Here is a 20,537-nt window from a genome sequence, read left to right as displayed (position 1 = left end):
TACATAGTGGATGTGAATTACAGAGACACGGAGGGAAATACACCTCTGTAATTGTCTAATACTTTGTGTTATAATTCAACGTAACTCAAGATGTTGTGAATTTGAAATGGGTTTCAAATTTGAAAGATTAAGAACACTAAGTTTAAGAATATTTAGAAATACACTTTCAATTACATGTTTTAACTTATTGAATTTATAAAGAATGTTTAAAGTAGACATATCAAGTAGAGATGTTGCAGGGATGAAAGACTGACTACTGTAAAAACAAACTCTTGTGAGGCCATTTTTGGTGATTTGAGAAAAAAGCATGTTAATATGGGAGCTTGATATTTGAGTAGCAGAGTTGTTCCTTTTGTTCATATAGGCCTACTTCGATTGGAAAACCAGAGTTAAAATTGGGTCATTTCAAATGCACATCATACACAAGTGCAAATGAAATTGCAAGTGAACAAATTTATACAAGTCTTTACTACATATAACATGAGTTGTAACACATGTAATCAGAAATGGTGGCACCAGGAATTGCTAAGTTATCTTATGTTAAAGGGGCATGGACACGATTGAGCTGAATTTTTTTCCATTTATATTGTTTACAATGCTTAACTAAAGTATTTCTAATGGTAAATTTTCGAGTTACAAGTGAGATACAGCACTCACAATTCTTTGTTATGTAAACAAGGCTCATGTCATGTTTTTGTTTACCGATACATATGGATTGCTTAATAATAGAAAATAGCAGGTGTAAAACAAAATGATTTGTGCTGAACACTAGAAACTGTTTAATTATGTTAAGAATTAACTATTGAAAAATCTACTCTAAACAAACTTACTAGTATATCTAACATACGTAAACAAAAACATGACATGAGCCTTGTTTACATATCAAAGAATTGTGAGCTCTGTATCCCATATACCTTGACAACTGACATTCAAATTTTTGCTGACCATCAGAAATACCTTAGTTAAGCATTCTAAACATGAAAAAAGAAAAACTTTGAAAATTTTCAGCTTAAGTCGTGTCCATGCCCCTTTAAAGGGGACACAAATTTGAAATAACTTTTCAACTATTCCCTTAAAGCCTCTTTTTCTTCAACAATGCATCAAGACTTGAAATAAATAAATAAGACAGCCTACACTGTTCACCGCCATTACTGTGACATAAACTACTTGATTACGTAATGAGTCATATTTTTTTATGTTTTAGGGTGACTTGATACGATCAATTCATTCTCGGGTTTGCCAATTAAAGTGGGCCATACTTACTCTTGGAATATTTAGAATTTTGTGATGATGTCCATTTTTTGGAAAAGACATTTGAGTGTTTGATGTGTCATGAATAACATTCACATAAACTGTCTCCATTTTAGGTTAACAATGAATATTATTAGAGAACCCCCAACCCCCCTCAATAATTTCGTCACTTACATTGTGTTTTTAGCTTGGCTCAAGTGAGCTTTTCTGATCAAAATTTTCTGTTGTCTGTCGTTGTAAACTTTTCACATTTTCATCTTCTCCTCCAGAACCACTTGGTAAATTTCATCAAACTTGGCACAAATCATCCTTGGGTGAAGGGGATTCAAGTTAGTGCAAAAGAGGGGCAACATCCTTGTCCAAGGGGAGATAATAGTGAAATATCAAAAATACACTGACAAATTGGAAAAATCTTCTCCAAAAGCAGCAGGCCAATTTCAATCAAACTTGGTACAAATTATCCTTTGGTAAAGGGGATTCAAGTTTGTTCAAATGAAGGGCCATGTCCCATTCAAAGGGGAGATGATCACAAAAATGTAAAAATAGAGTGGGGTCATTAAAAAATCTTTGCAAGAACCACTGGGCTAGAAAAGTTCAAATTTACATGGAAGCTTCCCAACATAGTGCAGATTCAAGTTTGTTAAAATCATGGCCCCAGGGGGTAGGATGGAGCTACACTAAGGATCAAAGTTTTACATGCAAATGGAATATAATGGGGAAAATCTTTAGATATGGGCCAAAGTGACTCAGGTGAGCGATGTGGCCCATGGGCTTCTTGGTTTTAGTTTTGTTTTATGAAAATGACAATCTGCTGAACTTGTATACAGAGTAGTGTAGGTGATGTGAATTACAACACATTTCCTTTTTATTTAGACATTTGGCTTGTGAGGAGGAGAGAACTGAGGTAGCCAAACTTCTTATACGACATGGAGCTAAAGTGGAACTTTTAAATAAGGTAGGGTACCTATGTCTGAATTAAAAAAAGCAGGACATTTTTGTCTTATATATAAAAAATACTTCGTATCCTAATTTACTGCATTAATAATGGATGGGATCAGCTATAAAGTTTACAAACACTGGCATGCTTATTTGTAAAAGGGTTAGCCTAGTTTTTAAATGTTCCAATCTGTAGTGTCATTGTGGTTTTATCTGGCCTTTATGATCTATGCTCTTTGCTTGAAATGCATATATATATGTGTGTGTATGTATACATTTTATACGTGTATGTGTACATGTATATATATAATATAAAACATGTTACAATAGATGCTAGTATACAATTCAAGCATTGTTGTATGTAATAGAACAAATTTCATTGGATATAAACAGTATTAAAGTACAAGCAGGGCTTATAGATTATATTTGATATTTACTTTATTGTAGGATGAAAAATCTCCAATTGATTTGGCACCACCTAGTTTAAAGAGATCCTTACAGAATGCTGTTTCTTGATGCCATTTGGAATACTGTGAAACATTTGTTTAGAGAAAGCCTGCCATTCAGGGGACTGATCTTTGATCTTACACTGTCAGACAAAGACAGCAACAATTTTCATAACTCCAGATAATTTCCTGATACAAAACTTGGCAATGAATTTATATTTGTGCATGAGTATTGTGTTGCCTGCATAATGATAATTTTGTCTGAGTACATGTAGTTAAAATACCACAGTGATTTGAATTTTTTATAGCGTATCACATTTCTGTGTACATGAAAGTATTTATCCTAGTCAGCACTGAATTGCAACACCTACTAGTGTTCAAGGGCATGGCCATCTTCACTATTGAATTTGAGTAGATATGGTCATCTTCACTAATGAAAATGAGTAGAAAACATGGCTACCATCACTAATGAAAATGAGTAGAAAACATGGCTACCATCACTAATGAAAATGAGTAGAAAACATGGCTATCTTCACTAATAAATGGGAGTGGAAAGATACAGCTGATCTATAATCTCTACATTTATTAGTGCCTGTTATTCCTTCGGTGTTGTAAGCTACATGTGTGTGTTTTGACTCTGATATAAAATGTATCATCTCAATGGGTCCCAAGTTATGAGGAATTGTTCTGTGTGCTCTTGATAATTAGAGACAAAAAGCCTATACATGTACATTTAGAGCTCTGAACTCCTAACTAAAAAATATAGGTCATGACAGTGTACAGAATTCAGTTTCTTGATAGAGAGATCAAATATCACTAGCTTTCAGACATGCACATTTTGTATTGTTTATATTATGCAAGTAAAAATAAAGTTATGCATTTAATTAATGAATTGTCATTGTTTTCTTATTATTGTTATGTATATCATGATTATAGGTTATTGACTGAATATCAGGAAATATATCTGCCCATGGTCTTTGTGCGGTAAAGCGGAGGAGGATTGAGAAAGTCTGCATTGGCGCAAAACCCAAGTGCATTCCAATAACCTTGATCTATGTTAATGCTTTTTAGCTCTCCTGAGCTGAAGGATCAAGTCAACTTTTCTGATCAAAATCTGTTTGTCATAAACTTTTCACATTTCCATCTTCTCCAGAGCCAATGTTAATCAAATTTGTTCAAATGAAGAACCATGCTCCCTTTAAAGGGGAGATAATCCAGTACATGTATAAGCAAAAATACGATGGAGTCATTTAAATTCTTCTCGAGAACCACTGGGCTAGAAAAGTGGAAATTTACATAAAAGCTTTCAAATATGAGTAGATTCAAGTTTGTTCAAATCATGGTCCCCAGGGTAGGGTGGGGCAACCATAGGAGATCAGTTTTTTATGCTGATATGTAGGAAGAAATCTTGAAAACAACTGGTCCAGAAAAATAGAAATATACATGAAAGCATCCCGACATAGAATAGATTAAAGTTTGTTGAAATCATGGTCCCTGGGGGTAGGAGAAGAATAGCAAAACTTTTATTGGATATAATGAAGGTAAGTAATAATGAACTGTTTTTGCTGGCCCTGGAGGTTTGCTGTTGCAGTTTTTTACTGTATATAAGATAAATTCTCAAGAATCACTGGGCCAGAAGTTTTTTTTTTTTATCTTGCAACCATTCTCGAGGACATACAGTATATTTTGTCCTGTCTGTCAGAAATTTTAACTTAGCTAGCTTGCTCATAACTTCTGAGTGGTATAAGTGATCAGTCTGATTAAAATAAAACCTCTCACTTTGCTTAATATACAGACAACCGCTGTGTGGGAGGTTCGAAGAAACTCTATGCGAGGTCATTTGAATGACCTACTATTAGCATAATGCTAATTAGAGTCACATCCTTATTCAGCCAATCGCAACACAGTGATTGTATTATTTAGCTAAGTGTGAGGTTGATCAGACTGGTAAGTGATAGGGATTTCATATGCACATTCCTTATGATCTTTTCATTGGTACCAAAGTTCTTAACCTTTTGACCTTGGAGTTTGACCCACTTTAACAATCAATATCTCCTGAACTTGGGGGCTTTCATAATTTACATAGAGAATCCTTGAGGTAAGGCCTTACCCAAATTTCAAAACTTTAACCTTACTCTTAACATTTAGATAGGGAGTGAAAGGACTTGTGTGACAAAACCTTTTTATATGCCTGTCATTAGATGGGACATATTATGTTATGGCGCTGCCCGTGCGTTTGTCTGAGGTCATGTTTGCCAACCTTTTTCGGTATCAGATGCATGTACGACTTTGAGATTTGGTCACAATTTCTCCCTCAAGAAGTGTAAATCTGCTGGATTGGTTCTTCCTTGACATACTTTGGGGTTATAAAGTAGGTCAAACAGTTTTCTGGACTTTTTTTCGATACAGATATAGATATTGCCTTGAAATTTACACATAAGCTTCTTCTCCGAGGAATACAAGTTCAATTTGCATTTCAGCTGGACTGGCCCATCCATCCGTGACCTACATTAGGACTAAAAGTAGGTCAAACAGTTTTACGGGCATTTTTTCATTATTGGAAGACAATATATTACCCTGAAATTTAGTCACAGGTTTCCTTTTCAGGAGTACAAGCTCAGTTTGCACTTAAGCTGGATTGGCTCATCCTTGACCTGCTTTTGCACTAAAAATAGATCAAAAAGTTTTCCAGGCTTTTTTCATTATTGATACAGATATTGCACTGAAATTTAGTCACTGACTTCTTCTTGGAGATATACAAGTTCAGTTTGCATTTCAGCTGGATTGGTCCATCCTTGACCTACTTTAAGGCTTAAAATAGGTAAAACAGTTTTCCAGGCTTTTTATCATTATTGTTACAGATATTGCACTGAAATGAAATTTAGTCACAGGCCTTCTCTTGGAGAAATACAAGTTCAGTTTGCATTTCAGCTGGATTGGTCCATCCTTGACCTACTTTTGGACTAAAACTTGGTCAAACAGTTTTCCAGGCTTTTTTTCATTATGGATACAGATATTGCCCTATTTAGTCATAGGCTTCCTCTTGAAGGAATACAAGATCAGTTTACATTTCAATGGATTGGTCCATCCTTGACCTACTTTCGGACTAAAAATAGGTCAGTTTTTCGGGCTTTTTTTTTAAATATTAGATACAGATAATGTCCTGATATTTAGTCAAAGACTTTCTCTTGGAGGAATACAAGTGCAGTTAGCATTTCAGTTGGATTGGTGCACTATGACTTACTTTAGGGGTAGAAGTAGGTCAAACAGTTTTCCAGATTTGTTTTTGGTATAGTTACAGGTATTGCTCTGAAATTTTGTCACAACCTCCCTCTCAGAGAAATACATAATCAGTTCACATTTCAACTTAAATGGTGCACCATGACCTACTTTAGGGCTAAAAGTAGATCAAATGGTTTCCTGGACTTTTTATCATGATACATGTAGATAGATATATTGCACCGACATTTTGTCACAAGCTCCTTCTCAGAAAAATATATCATCAGTTCATGTCAGATGGATTGGTGCACCATGACCCATCCACTTTAAGGCTTAAATTTTCTATTCAGAATATGTGTTGTATCAATTCAGAGTGCATAATATGCTTCCAGATTAAGTTTCACTGTCCGACGGGCATATATTATACCGTTTGCGGTACTCTTGATCTAACCATGGACTTTGACCTACTTTTAATAAAATGCAATCTTGTCAAATATCTCGGAACTATTTAAGGTAGCACTTTTATATTTTGTATATAGAGATCTTTTTGCAAAACCTTTAATTTTGTACCATGATCTATGTGACCCTGACCTTTTCCTAGAACTACAAGGTTATGCAAGTCATTTTGGTGTTGAGGCATCCCCTTGGTGTGCGAGTTCATGTTCACTTATGTTGGGTCCCTTGAAATTTTTCATGGGAATAGATTTAAAAACACCTCTTTTAAAAACCACAACAGCAGGGCCAAGGTGAATCAGGTGAGTGATCTATGGGCCTCTTGTTTAGTTCTATATGCACTGGTTATTATTTGGAAACAGATGCATGTTACAATTTAGTATTAACATAGAATTAGTTCCCATTAGTGTGGGCTTGTTACTCAGTAAAAGCCAGAGTAACTTTGTATGAATAATTTTTCTAAAACATTAGTCATCAATCAGTATTTTTTAAAACCAGTCTTAAAAGCTATTGTATGCCCTATTGATTTGGGAAAAATCGACAAGTTTGGATATTGATATTTTTCAATGTTAGTCTTCCATGAAAAAAATTATACAACTATTGATTTATTGTTACTAACCTTTTCACATAATACTTAAACCTATGAGATATCATACAATGTAAATATACATCACAAAATCTTCATTATACAGAGATTCTTAAAATGTTTGATGTTTGCGAGGGGAAACTGTTTTATTTTGGTATCAATTCTTGTGAATGAAAAATACTGCATCAATCTAAGGCCAACTAAAATTAATTGAGAGATTATCATCCCTGCTCGCCCCTCAAAACAGGGCCCACTCCGATTTTTTTTATTTTCGTAAAAATTACGATTTCAAATAAACTTGCTTCCCAATGACACGAGTAAATGATTAATGTCACAGAATATTGGTTTTATATCATCTACCAAGGGTTCTTTGAATGTTAACTTGAATAACACTTTGTGTGATGCCTTTTGTCATTAATTTTTTTTTCTCAAGGAAATATAAATCAAAAAATAAAATCCTCCCATCCGCCCCATATTTTTTGTAACCCAGGATGATAATCTACTAATTAAGTTGAATTGGCCTAACATAACTTAAATGATTTTACAGTAAATTAACATTTCTTTGCTAACAAAGGTGAATTTTTATCCACAAGAGAGGACACAAATCATTTCATTTTCATTTTTGTCAGAGTACCGTTTTCTGCTGTCAATTATAAGTGAAGTCCCATTTTTTTATTGACAAGGAAAACTTTGTTATATGTAAGTAAAATAAGTCAACAAACTTCAGAGATCAGTCTAATTCCATACAAAATAAAGCCATCAAGTGTACAAAACTTTCAAGGCAATTTGTTTTATTTTCAATACATATATATTTATTTTATACAGACAAGTTACATGTAGATTTATACATTCTTTGGACAAGCAGACTTGCATTTGTTATTTATATCTCCCATAGAATTAAAGAATAATAAAGGCATTTACGAAGGAGACTTAATATCTACCAATTGTTCACAGAGATTATTCTCCACTATAACAATATACAAAATATTTAAAATTGTGAAAGTGTCCAATGTAGAAAATAATTAGTTTCAAGGCAACAAAATTGGATAAAAATAATAAAATTAAAGAAGGCATTAAGGTAGCTGAATGTGCAGCATTGTCTCTGTAAATGTCAGATAAATTTGTGTATCACAGACGATGTACTACGTCACTGTACATTTTGGTAATGTTGGAAGGAATGTAACTCATTCAGTTATTTGGAAAGGCAAAATGAAAATGACTATATACAGTAAGGCATCTGCTTCTCAAGAACACTTCCAAACAATAATGGCCATATTTCCTCCAAAAAACATGTATAACAAGTTTTTTACTTCATGTGTGATTTCAAATCCGTATCCCTCTCCTACAACTGCATGCCAAGAGGCACCAAACTTTTTATCCATTGTTTCCTTTATCATTCGTGCTGCATTCTGAAGTTATTGAAAGACAGTATTAATTCATGCAGAACTGAATACAAGTGGAGTTTAGAAAATTTGAGAATCAGGCTAGGGAACATCATTACAATAATGTTTTGCATTTACTTTCATGTCTAAAAATTAAAAAAAATCATGATTTTGTAGCATCAAAACACTGAATATTTCATTTTAGGAGAATTCAAGTTGGATCAATACGCAAGTTCCGAGTTACCCAAAAGTTATTTTCCTTTGTCGAACTCTTTCGCATTTTATGACGTATGGTGGGTACACAATGTATACATTATATCGTAGACTGGCATTGTACATAACGATTACGTACGATTAATGTAATAAAAGCGTAACTTTTGTTTATATCAATCACTGGTATGCATATTCTGGCCATATCAAGCATAATCTGTTTGAATAAGATCATCAAATTGGCTATGATTGAATCATTATTAGTTTCCTCTTCTACATGAGTGATGCTTTTATCAAAGAAAGATGGCAATTAACAATATTTGTTTGAGCCATTTTGTTATCCAATACTCATAAACTCACTAAAGTTGCCTTTTCCCTGAGATAGGATGGTCTCAGAAACTCTGGATATCATCTTTTAAGAAATAATACAACGATAGTAATTAGCAACTGTACCTACTGTCATCATATATTACGTCATAATTTACGGAAGAGTTCGACAAAGGGAAATAACTCTTGAGGAACTCGGAACTTCCGTATTAATCTGTTATTTTGATGTAATATATTTTAAATTGTAACTTTTCATTAATACGGACACATTCTATGTTCAATGGCACAACTGGTTTTGTTGACAATTTTTTTTTTACAAGGGAACTTACCTCATTGTTAGAGGAAAATTTTTCACATGCTGTTACACACAACTCCATAGCCTCTGTTTTCATTTCATCATTCATATCAGAGTGCTAAAAAAATAAAAACATTTTCCAATATTAAATATCTTTATAAGTAAAGCTAGTAGTTGCATTAGTAATACAGTGAATGCTTTCACAACACATCAGATAGTAGATCTAATGTACACACATGCTATTATTTACAGTGTTCGAAATTAACTATAGACCGAGTCTATGACAAATTACATTAGACCAAATGGTCTATGCTGATTTTCTGGATTTAAAGCAATAAAATTATCCCAAAGGACCCTACATTGTCAGTCGGCGTCTGATAAACATCATGAGGAAAGGAGGATATGTTATAAAAATGGAAAGAAAATATGCTTTCTAAGTACATAGAAGTAAATGAAAATGTTTTAAATTGGCGTTATTCGTTTGTTTGTTGTTTAATTTTGCGGTCTATGCTAATTCGATGAGGTCTATGTCATCTTATTTTGGCAAAGACCCATGGTCAATAACAAGTTTTAAACCAATTTCTAACACTGTATTTACAACATAAAATGAGTTTCATTGAACAAAATTAAAGTTTATTATTTAGGTCAAATACATTTCATATGAACTAACGTAGTGAGCAAATAAAGATTTGTAATAACCAATCCATTAAAACTGAGATATTGTTTTCATCCGAAATTCCTCCAAAAGGATGAACGTTTAAAAAACCCCATAACAACACAAAATTGACACTTGCCAGACCTAGTGTAAATACTATTATATGTTTATTTTATCTATAGTAATGTATAACTTGATCACAAGTTAAAATAAACCAACAGGCATCTTATCTCCAGAACTTGAGCTTGTTTGTTACAAACAGATAAGACAACAATGGAAATTTCTTCGCAATGCAGTACTTACTCGTATTAACGGGTATGTGTGAACTCTCTTTGATTCTGGTTCCTTCTTTTGTTCTTCTTGTTCAGCCATTTTCTTACTTACTTAAATAATCTATCTGCAAAATATTTCCAGCTTCTCAGACAATCGGTTACCAAGTACCTGACCGCATGCGCAGATTTTAAAAACTATATCCGGTATGTATAATTTAAAAATCTATGATGTGGAATGTATGATCCCGAATACCTTTTGGAGGTAAGTAAGCAAATTGCTTTAAATCATTTAAGTATAAATCATTTAAGTACTAAAATTTAGGAAAGTTGATTAATTGAAACACACTAAATCAATCATTTTCAGTGGAAGAAAATGATTTTTTGGTGTGTGAGTAAATGTTTATTGGCATTTAGGCCTATTCAAATCCCTATATTGCAACCTAACCAGTGGGGTATTTCATAGGTATGTAAAGTTAATTAACAGTATTCATACAACAAGCACTCACAAATAAAGGAAAAAGAAAGGAGGACAGGACAGTAAGGGGGAAAAAGTGTCTAGCTACATAATCCTTATATAAAAGTCAGGCCAAAGTTTAGCTGCAGAATTGTAGCTCTCTGAAAAAATATTTTGACGTAAGAGAGAGCTAAAGAGCCACCCCTTATAAAAACCTTCGATTTACGGCGCACAAAAAGCTGCGCACGGTTGAGGCCTTATATCGTTGTATTCTTGAGTTACTGTCTCATAAAAATATCAAAAAATTCTTAACATATTTTCCTACTATATACTTGTGTCTAAACATACCTTCAAATATTCATTAAAGCCCAATACAACCTGAAAACTCCCAGCTTCAAATGATTTCGTTTGTTATGTCAAAATATTTTTTCAGAGAGCTACAGTTCTGCAGCTAGCCAAAGTTTAAAGGTAGAGGACAAAATACATATAATGATCGACAGCCGTTTGCATGCAATTTACTAAATTGTGTATTTGACAATATAACAATCTTTATACATATAGCATCATAAATTTATAAAGTTTTATTCTATCTAATCTAAGTTGCTCAAATAACTTCCTTTAAAAAAATTCAATTTAAAAAAATCAATAGTTTTTAGCTCACCTGAACCGAAGGTTCAAGTGAGCTTTTCTGATCACTTTTTGTCCGTCGTCTGTCCGTCTGTCTGTCCGTCTGTCTGTTAAACTTTTCACATTTTTGACTTCTTCTCCAGAACCACTGGGCCAATTTCAACCAAACATGGCCAAAAGCATCCTTGGGTGAAGGGCTTTCAAGTTTGTTCAAATGAAGGGCCATGTCCCTTTCAAAGGGGAGATAATCACAAAAATGCAAAAATAGGGTGGGGTCATTTAAAATTCTTCTTCTCAAGAACCACTGGGCCAGAAGAGCTGAAATTTACCTGAAAGCTTCCTGACATATTGCAGATTCAAGTTTGTTCAAATCATGGCCCCCGGTGGTAGGATGGGGCCCCAAGGGGGTATCAAAGTTTTACATACAAATATATAGGGAAAAACTTTAAAAATCTTCTTCTCAAGAACCACTGAGCCAGAAAAGCTGAGATTTACATGAAAGCTTCCTGACATAATGTAGATTCAAGTTTATCCAAATCATGGGCCCCTGGGGTTGGATGGGGCCACAATAGGGGATCAAAGTTTTACATACAAATATATAGGAAAAATCTTTAAAAATCTTCTTCTCAAGAACCACTGAGCCAGAAAAGCTGATTTTTACATGAAAACTTTCTGACATAGTGAAGATTCAAGTTTGTTCAAATCATGGCCCCCGGGGATAAGATGGGGCCACAAGGGGGGATCAAAGTTTTACATACAAATATATAGGGGAAAACTTTAAAAATCTTCTTCTCAAGAACCACTGAGCCAGAAAAGCTGAGATTTACATGAAAGCTTCCTGACATAATGTAGATTCAAGTTTATCCAAATCATGGGCCCCTGGGGTTGGATGGGGCCACAATAGGGGATCAAAGTTTTACATACAAATATATAGGAAAAATCTTTAAAAATCTTCTTCTCAAGAACCACTGAGCCAGAAAAGCTGATTTTTACATGAAAACTTTCTGACATAGTGCAGATTCAAGTTTGTTCAAATCATGGCCCCCGGGGATAAGATGGGGCCACAAGGGGGGATCAAAGTTTTACACACAAATATATAGGGAAAAAATTTAAAAATCTTCTTCTCAAGAACCACTAAGCCAGAAAAGCTGAGATTTACATGAAAGCTTCCTGACATAATGCAGGTTCAAGTTTGTTCAAATCATGGCCCCCGGGGGTAGGATGGGACCACAATAGGGGATCAAAGTTTTACATACAAATATATAGGAAAAATCTTTAAAAATCTTCTTCTCAAGAACCACTGAGCCAGAAAAGCTGATTTTTACATGAAAACTTTCTGACATAGTGCAGATTCAAGTTTGTTCAAATCATGGCCCCCGGGGATAGGATGGGGCCACAAAGGGGGATCAAAATTTTGCACACAAATATATAGGGAAAAAATTTAAAAATCTTCTTCTCAAGAACCACTAAGCCAGAAAAGTTGAGATTTACATGAAAGCTTCCTGACATAGTGCAAATTCAAGTTTGTTCAAATCATGGGCCCCGGGGGTTGGATGGGGCCACAATAGGGGATCAAAGTTTTACATACAAATATACAGGAAAAATCTTTAAAAATCTTCTTCTCAAGAACCACTGAGCCAGAAAAGCTGAGATTTACATGAAAGCTTCCTGACATAATGCAGATTCATGTTTGTTCAAATCATGGGCCCCTGGGGTTGGATGGGGCCACAATAGGGGATCAAAGTTTTACATACAAATTTATAGGAAAAATCTTCTTCTCAAGAACCACTGAGCCAGAAAAGCTGATTTTTACATGAAAACTTTCTGACATAGTGAAGATTCAAGTTTGTTCAAATCATGGCCCCCGGGGGTAGGATGGGGCCACAATAGGGGATCAAAGTTTTACATACAAATATATAGTTAAAATCTTTTTCTCAATAACCACTGAGTCAGAAAAGCTGATATTTACAAGAAAACTTTCTGACATAGTGCAGATTCAAGTTTGTTAAAATCATGGCCCCCGGGGGTCAGGATGGGGCCACAAGTAGGGGGGGGGGTCAAAGTTTTACATACAAATATAGGAAAAAGCTTTAAAATCTTCTTCTCAAGAACCATTGGGCCAAAGAAGTTGACATTTACATGAAAGCTTTCTGACATAGTGTAGATTCAAGTTTGCAAAGGGTAGTTTGGGCCATAATAGGGACTAAGGTTTTACATGCAAATATATATGGAAAGTCTTCAGATATGGGCCAAGGTGACTCAGGTGAGCGATGTGGCCCATGGGCCTCTTGTTTATAGTTAATTTCAATATTGTATATTCGTGATTTTTCAAAAAACATATCGGAATTATTATCGACCGGAGGCTAATTTTGAACTCACTTGCAAATCGGTTTGACGATCTTGCTTCTGTACATCTGGATAGCCTTGCCACCCTTTTCATATATATTGCAGTGACAGTCAGTCAACCCATTGATTTTGACTCTTTATTTTCCCGCAAGATTAACATAGGTAGGTAAGCAGACATTTAGAAAATGATATATAAGTTATTTAGCTTGATACCTCTTCAGGAAAGAGGCTAAGCCTGTGGCTCCCACTCATGTCTAGAAAACATATTAGTCACATGCATGGGGCGAGTGATATAGTGTCTGTTTTTCCAAAATGTGTCCATCTTACTATTAAAGTAATTTATGTTATTTGCTTCGACCACCCAATGTTCTTCCGCAAACCTTTGTATCATCAGCGAAGATGCGTGTGACACTGCTTACAACATCTGGTAAATAGTTGATGAAGATCACAAAGAGGACCTAACACAATATACCCTGGGGAATGTCGTTCGTGACGCTGAACCAGTTTGATGTATGCCCATTTAACGAGACCCTCTGTGATATGTCTATTAAAAAGCCCCTTATCCAACTTCCTACGTTGTCTTTGTTACTGTTGCTGTCAAGTTTGCTGAAGAGACGCTGATGAGGCACAACATCGAACACCTTGAAATACTTAAGTATATTGCGTCGAGGGGCTCTCCACTGTCCGAACATTCAGTCCACTCATCTAGACACACTAGGAGCTGGGTCATGCATGACCGGCGTGGCACAAAATCCATGTTTCTCGTAACAGAACAAGTTGTTATCTCTCATATGCCCCATCACTGCCTTCCTGATGATGGGCTCTAGGATTTTATATAGAGCAACTGGTGGCTCGGTGTGCTTCTATCTCCTTCCTTTAGATAGGGGTGACTTGTCCTTGTTTCTATTGTGCTGGGTACTCACCGCACTCAACTGACTTGGAGGACAATTCAGATGGGAATATATTCGCAGACATATCCATAACAGAAGTTCTTTAGCAGCTCCAGAGCTTCAAGATCAGTAGATCGTCTGGGCCCGGTTTCCATCCTTAATGAGGTTGCACAGTCCATTACAAAACCACTGAGGATAATCTACTCCATTACTGGCACATTTGATGTGTCCTTGTTCGTGAATAGACTACAAAACAAGTCATTTAGAAGTCCTGCTTTGGCGTCATCTCCATTATGTGTCATACCCTCACTATCTTTGAGATCACCTACACCGCTTTCACTGTTAGCTTTGACTTGGTATACTTCCTAAACGCGTTGGATGTCGAGCTCACATTATATACGTATCTCATTCTCTGCGCGATGACGTACTCAGATCTCACCCTTAAATAGCAAAATTCATTACATACACTGCTTGCTTCTTTGTTGTATTAAGTCCAATTCGAGAACCTTTCTCTCATGTAGACCCACCTCTTAACTCCGCACATGTATACTGGTCATCTTGCGAAAAGGTGGATACAGTTGTTGGTTTGAACATATCTTATTGCATGAAAGATAAATATTTCAAACAGTGATCAATCTCGAAACTTCTATAAACAATACAAAATAGATCTTTGGGCAAACACGGGCTCCTGAACACACCAGAGGTGGGATTAGGTGCCTAGGAGGAGTAAGCATCCCCTGTCAACATGTTTGCTCAACTATCTATTTTGTATTGCTTATAGGAGTTTTGAGATTGATCACTGTCCGTTATCTTCACCTTTCATTAAAGACTAGACGTTTTGACTTAACTGACAGCTGCTTCAATAAAAATGGAATATTCCAATCTTGTGATCAGTCATCCAAAAATAACTTTGTTAAACACCACTCTGATTCTAGGCACTCACACTTACATGTACTTTGAAGTTGATATCAAGAAATAAGCGAAAATTTCTACGTAGCATTTGGTGATCAGGTCTTCCAGCAGTCTGTTGGAATTCCCATGGTCACAAATTATGTTCCTTTATTAGCCTATGTGTTTGACATTCTTATTAACAATTTTTCCTCAAAAAACTTTTATATGAGAAAAATATCTTGGTGTGGTATTGAACCCAACATCAAGATATATTGACTGCTTTTTATCTATTAACAATACTCATTTTCATTTAATGTCGATGCAATATATACCAGTGAAGTCGAAATAAAAGACAACACAGAGTCTTCGATATCTGCTTCATATTTGGACATTCTATTGCACACTTCAAACTGGTAACTCAACTTTATGGCTTGAACAGAGTGACTTCAGTTTCTCCATCGTCGACTTCCCATATATTATCACCTGCATAGGGTGTCTATGCCCTATCATTGATTTTATACACGAAAGAATGTTCTGCTTATGATGAGTTATTAAATCGAGGCAAGTTACTGACAAATAAACATCCGTTTAAACAGTCTCGTTTGAAATGAGCATTTCGCAAATGTTATGGTCGGTATAATGATTTTATTTGCACATTCAACCTGTTCGTCAGCTTGAATGCTGTGGAATGTGTTTCATACCAAATGTTAGATTGTTCTGTACAATCTGATTTTGACGACAGATTTCTCCGTTTACATGATGAAGATAGAGGGCTCACGATGGGTGTAATTGGTCAACAGCGGATGCTTGCACCTCCTAGACACCTGACTCCACCTCTAGTTTATCCAGGGGTCCATGTTTGCCCTACTTAATCTTCTTTATTGGGTTTATGAGATTGGTCAATGTTCATAATCTTCACTTTTCATCCAAGAACGAATTTGCAACGTTATGTTTTCATAAGACCAGATGAAAATGGGAATATAAAGAATAGCGATCACTCTCATAACTCCTGTAAGAATACGAAATAAAGAGTTGCGAAACACGGACCCTGGATACATTAGAGGTGGATATAGTAGACTACTAAAAATAACTACACTGGAAGGAATGTATTCATGTAAACTTCTGCTACATTTATTGAGAAGATTATATCAGAGTAAACATTTGTACTTTCAGCACGAATTATGATATTAAGGGAGTGAAGATTAGATCTATAATTGACATCACACTTATTCATTCAACAGCTTAAACAGCACTTGTTGAAAGGAGCTTCGGATATTCAAGAAGCCAATTTGTCCCCCTTATACAAATACTTATCGGATATGACTGCTAGTGGTACTAAGCAGTTAAGAAGATGGCATTGTCTCACTCCACTACATTTAACAGATACGTGCATATTTATAAATACTCTTTATTCATTCCGTATAACAGAAATCGTTTTGATCATGCGGTTGTCATCACAAAATAATATTCAATTTAACTTGTTCCACAGCAGGCATTGTAAATGGACATACACATATTGGAACAATTGTATCTTCTCTGACGTGATTTAGCTTTCATGACGTCACGTTTCCCAATGTTGTTGATGATACTTGATAAAGTGTTATAACAGTTGTTAATGCACGTAGAACTGGCGGTGTAGCAGTGACTTGGACACGATGCTGTCAGGACCGTTGAAAACATGAAGGCGACCAGGAACAAAAGAATCAATGTGGAACGCATCATGGTGTCAGTTAGATTTCAAATAACTACAAAAAGGGAAGTAAGAAAACTGTTTCATCATGATCTTTATGAAAAGCCTTATAACGATAGAGTAAACTTCATAAAGAGAAAGTAAGCGTAAATGTGATAATGAGAGAGTGAGCTTTAATGAGAGAGTGAGAGAACTTTGTATCGAGAGAGTAAGCATTACATTGCAAGAGAGAGAAAGAGAGATAGATACAGAGAAAAAATAAGAGATTGTAATAACTAAAGATAGATGTATAACACTGGTGATACAGACTAAACACCGGATAAAGAACAAATACTGGGTTTGATTTTAGATACTAGTGGAAAGGTGTATATGCAAGGTGACGATGACAAACAAGTGATCAATCTCATAACTCCTATAAGCAATACAAAATAGATAGTTGGGCAAACACGGACCCCTGGACACACCAGAGGTGGGATCAGGTGCCTAGGAGGAGTAAGCATCCCCTATTGACCGGTCACACCCACCGTGAGCCCTATATCCTGATCAGGTAAACTGAGTTATCCGCAGTCAAAATCAGTGTGCCAAGAACGGCTTAACAATCGGTATGAAGCACGTCAGACAGCATTTGACCCAATGCGAGGTTGTATTGACGAACTAGATCGTTATAACGACCATTGAATTTGCGAAATGCTGACTTCAATCGAGGCTGTTGAAATCCCTGTACCATCAACCTCGATTTAAAAACTGACTATACATGTGAATTGCATTAATCTCACTTAAATGTACACTCCTTCATAAACGTTTGACACAATCAGAAAAGCAAAACACTTTTGAATTCTTCTTAGGTTTCATTCTTTCTAGATAAGCTAATTGAATTCGTAAGCAATTAGTATTGAAAATAAGACAGGTTTGATGTCACAAGCTGAAAAAATATTAATCAAATACAAAGCTTGTACAGGTTTTCTTCCGATTGAAAAAAAAATCACAGAAGATATAAATTCCTAACAAGAATAAGAATACATATAATGAAGAAATCTGTTTTCATTGAAATTATTTTCCGAAAACTGAAGATGGCTTTATTGAGAATTTCTTGATTTGGTTGTATCTGATATAAGTTTGGTGAAAACAATCGCATTACCTGGAAAGTATCGCTTACGTTTGAATTTATCCTTTTCTGGATAACTAAATGAAATCAACGCTTTATATAGTATTGCACTTTCAGATAAAGGTGAAGAAATTGCGACAGCAAAATTACGTCAAAGACAGTCCATGTACGGAATTCCCACAATTAGTCACCGATAAAGAGATTTTCTGATAAACAAGTAAACTGAATCACACCTGTTTCCAAGTGCTACTTGTATATGTTTCATTATATCATATTTATTGTCTTGTAACCTGATGTTAAGTATTACTTATTTGAACAATAACGAAATAAATGTTTAATTTGATAATACTATTATATGTTACAATTCAAAAAAAGACTAAACATTGAAAAACCTAACACATTTAACCAATTTGATAAGTATATTTGATGTGCATAATTGTAACTGCTTTTGAATCATTTAGAAAATGCTTTAATACGTATTGCAGATATTTGTATATACATGATGTAAAAGTTGAAATGTAAGAATTTGAATTAAATTAAGAATATACCTGTATCAGGATTTTCCAAGTTTACAACACATGAACAGGTCAACATGTATCTTAGCGTACAACGTAGATCCTTAAATAGGTCAACTTCAACGCTACTTTTGTAGTGCAGATATTTTCTTACTTCAGTACAATATGGTTACACAACTTCAATCGTGTATATATCTAATCCATTTGAAGTTTTGAGAGAGAGAAAACCCATCGATGTACGTAACCCGATTCCGACGATGGCGCGGATCCAGTTTTATTTTAATCAATGTTTGAATTAATCATACTTTACAAAGTTTGAATAATCATCGTTCTTTTAAAAAGACAATGGGACAATTTCCCATTGATACGTTTTAAATATTTCTTTGTTTGTGAAGCTTAGAAAATATTTAAAAGATTTCGTACATGGAATTTTAAAATCCCAGTTATTTCCAAAACCTCAAAAAAGTAACAATACACATATCCCCCCGCGCCCCATATCCACATAAAAATCTTTACTGATATGCAATGATTAAAATAATAGTTTACAATTCATCAATATTGTTTCAGATCCTGTGGGATATAGTAATTTTTGCCAAAAATGCGCGACTGTTATGGGTTCTGCATCTTATATTTTCTATATGCATGAATTTTTGCAGAAAAACAGACTGGGTTTATACAGAACAATGTCCATCCTGATGGAATATTCGAATAAACATACTTTATTTTACCAAAAATACAGGACCACGTTTGGCTATCCGTGGCATTTGTACTTTATTTGTCTTAATCTGTGACAGTTAGGATAGTCCTCTCAGTTGAGTAGAACATAATTATTACATTTAGATCGTTCGAAAGATTTAGAAAATCGTTGTAACAATTTGAAAAATGCCAAGATTGTATAGGAAATCATTAAAGTGATTGAGAAAATCATTAAACACATTTACATAATTGTTCTTACATATTATATATGTACATATATCGTTAAATATGAAAGGTGAAGATAACGATCAGTGATGAATGTCATAATTCCTATAAGCGATACAAAATAGAGAGTTGGGTAAACACAGACCCCTGGACATACAAGAGGTGGGATCAGGTGCCCAGGAGGAGTAAGCATCCACTGTTGACCGGTCACACCCACCGTGAGCCCTATATCTTAAGATATATACTTCAATTTTCAAAAAGAAGAATTTGTACAATGTATATCTGTCTATATGTTGTGTTGTTCAGAGCGATAAAGTGTATTCAACAATTGAAGTTTGTATAAACCATACTTGTGTACACAGAAATTGTGATTTTTCACAATGTCAACACATTTTTCTAAAACAATGATAATCTGAATCCACTCTGCCTCTCGTCATACAAGCCTACGAATTTTGAATATTTATAGACATTTAATCTTCTCCCCATGTTAAGCATTTATTTTCTAATTTCTCTTCTATTTCTATTTTAATGTTCCACAAACTATTTACCCCCATTGCTGTGTGTAATAGTAAATCCTCAAGAGGCTGGAACAGTTTAAACTTGAAAAACAGAACAATCTCATACATCAAATATAAAAAATACAAGAATGAATAAAGAATACAAAATCAAGAACAGAGCAAACATTGACCCCATGAAAACACCAGAGGTGGGAGAAGGTACCTAGGAGGAACAACTATTCCCTGTTATCGGGTTACACTCACTATTAGCCCTCTATATGCCTTCATTTTACCATAGAGTCATACACTTATACTTCAATTCGATGATATTTTGTGTTATACGTTGATGGTATTAGATTATCAATGTATTATTCATTTTGTATTTTTATTTCATCAAAAACAGATACAGCTACATTATCTGTGCTGATAAACTCGTTTTCAAAAAGTGTAACTCCAATCCATATGTTCTCTCTCTCACTACATGCTTGTGGTCCGCTCAAGTATAGGCTTAACAATGTTCCTTCCGGTATAGCTTAGTAGGTCTAATCACATTGTACATATTGTCTAAC

At 34.9% G+C, this 20,537-nt stretch overlaps 2 protein-coding genes and 1 long non-coding RNA gene across 3 annotated transcripts in view; 1 reads left to right on the top strand and 2 right to left on the bottom strand.

The window, feature by feature from the left end:
- Positions 1-3,521, top strand: part of LOC125672193 (26S proteasome non-ATPase regulatory subunit 10-like) — a 7,546-nt gene extending 4,025 nt beyond the window's left edge. The window contains exons 4-6 of the mRNA XM_048908354.2: positions 1-47; positions 2,125-2,206; positions 2,635-3,521. The exon at positions 1-47 is cut by the window's left edge and continues 120 nt beyond it. Of these exons, the coding sequence (XP_048764311.1) occupies positions 1-47; positions 2,125-2,206; positions 2,635-2,703 (198 nt within the window). The 3' untranslated portion in view covers positions 2,704-3,521. The remainder of the gene's footprint in view (positions 48-2,124; positions 2,207-2,634) is intronic.
- A 4,144-nt stretch (positions 3,522-7,665) lies between these two features.
- LOC125672196 (dynein axonemal light chain 4-like) lies at positions 7,666-10,235 on the bottom strand. Its single transcript, XM_048908358.2, has 3 exons — positions 10,064-10,235; positions 9,140-9,223; positions 7,666-8,300 (listed from the first exon to the last, which is right to left on the bottom strand). Exons 1-3 carry the CDS (start codon positions 10,130-10,132, stop codon positions 8,136-8,138), a joined length of 318 nt encoding a protein of 105 aa, XP_048764315.1. The 5' UTR covers positions 10,133-10,235; the 3' UTR covers positions 7,666-8,135.
- Positions 10,236-16,632: 6,397 nt separating this feature from the next.
- On the bottom strand, positions 16,633-18,157 carry LOC125672197 (uncharacterized). Its single transcript, XR_007368876.2, has 2 exons — positions 18,069-18,157; positions 16,633-16,985 (listed from the first exon to the last, which is right to left on the bottom strand). It is a non-coding gene; the product is annotated as an uncharacterized LOC125672197 (long non-coding RNA).
- Positions 18,158-20,537: the final 2,380 nt, after the last annotated feature.

Source organism: Ostrea edulis, chromosome 4, assembly GCF_947568905.1.
Source record: "Ostrea edulis chromosome 4, xbOstEdul1.1, whole genome shotgun sequence".
Classification (NCBI taxonomy): Eukaryota; Metazoa; Mollusca; class Bivalvia; order Ostreida; family Ostreidae; genus Ostrea; species Ostrea edulis.
Note: the sequence above shows the minus strand (reverse complement) of the source record. Positions and strands in the feature narration are given on the sequence as shown.

What these genes read in the sequence shown, in the direction of transcription:
- LOC125672196 (XM_048908358.2), bottom strand. Translation starts at nt 10,132, where the DNA reads ATGGCTGAACAAGAAGAACAAAAGAAGGAACCAGAATCAAAGAGAGTT. An exon ending in ACACATACCCGTTAATACGA is followed by an intron (nt 9,224 to 10,063) that starts GTAAGTACTGCA and finishes TTATTTTTTTAG; the next exon opens with CACTCTGATATGAATGATGA. An exon ending in AATTTTCCTCTAACAATGAG is followed by an intron (nt 8,301 to 9,139) that starts GTAAGTTCCCTT and finishes CAATAACTTCAG; the next exon opens with AATGCAGCACGAATGATAAA.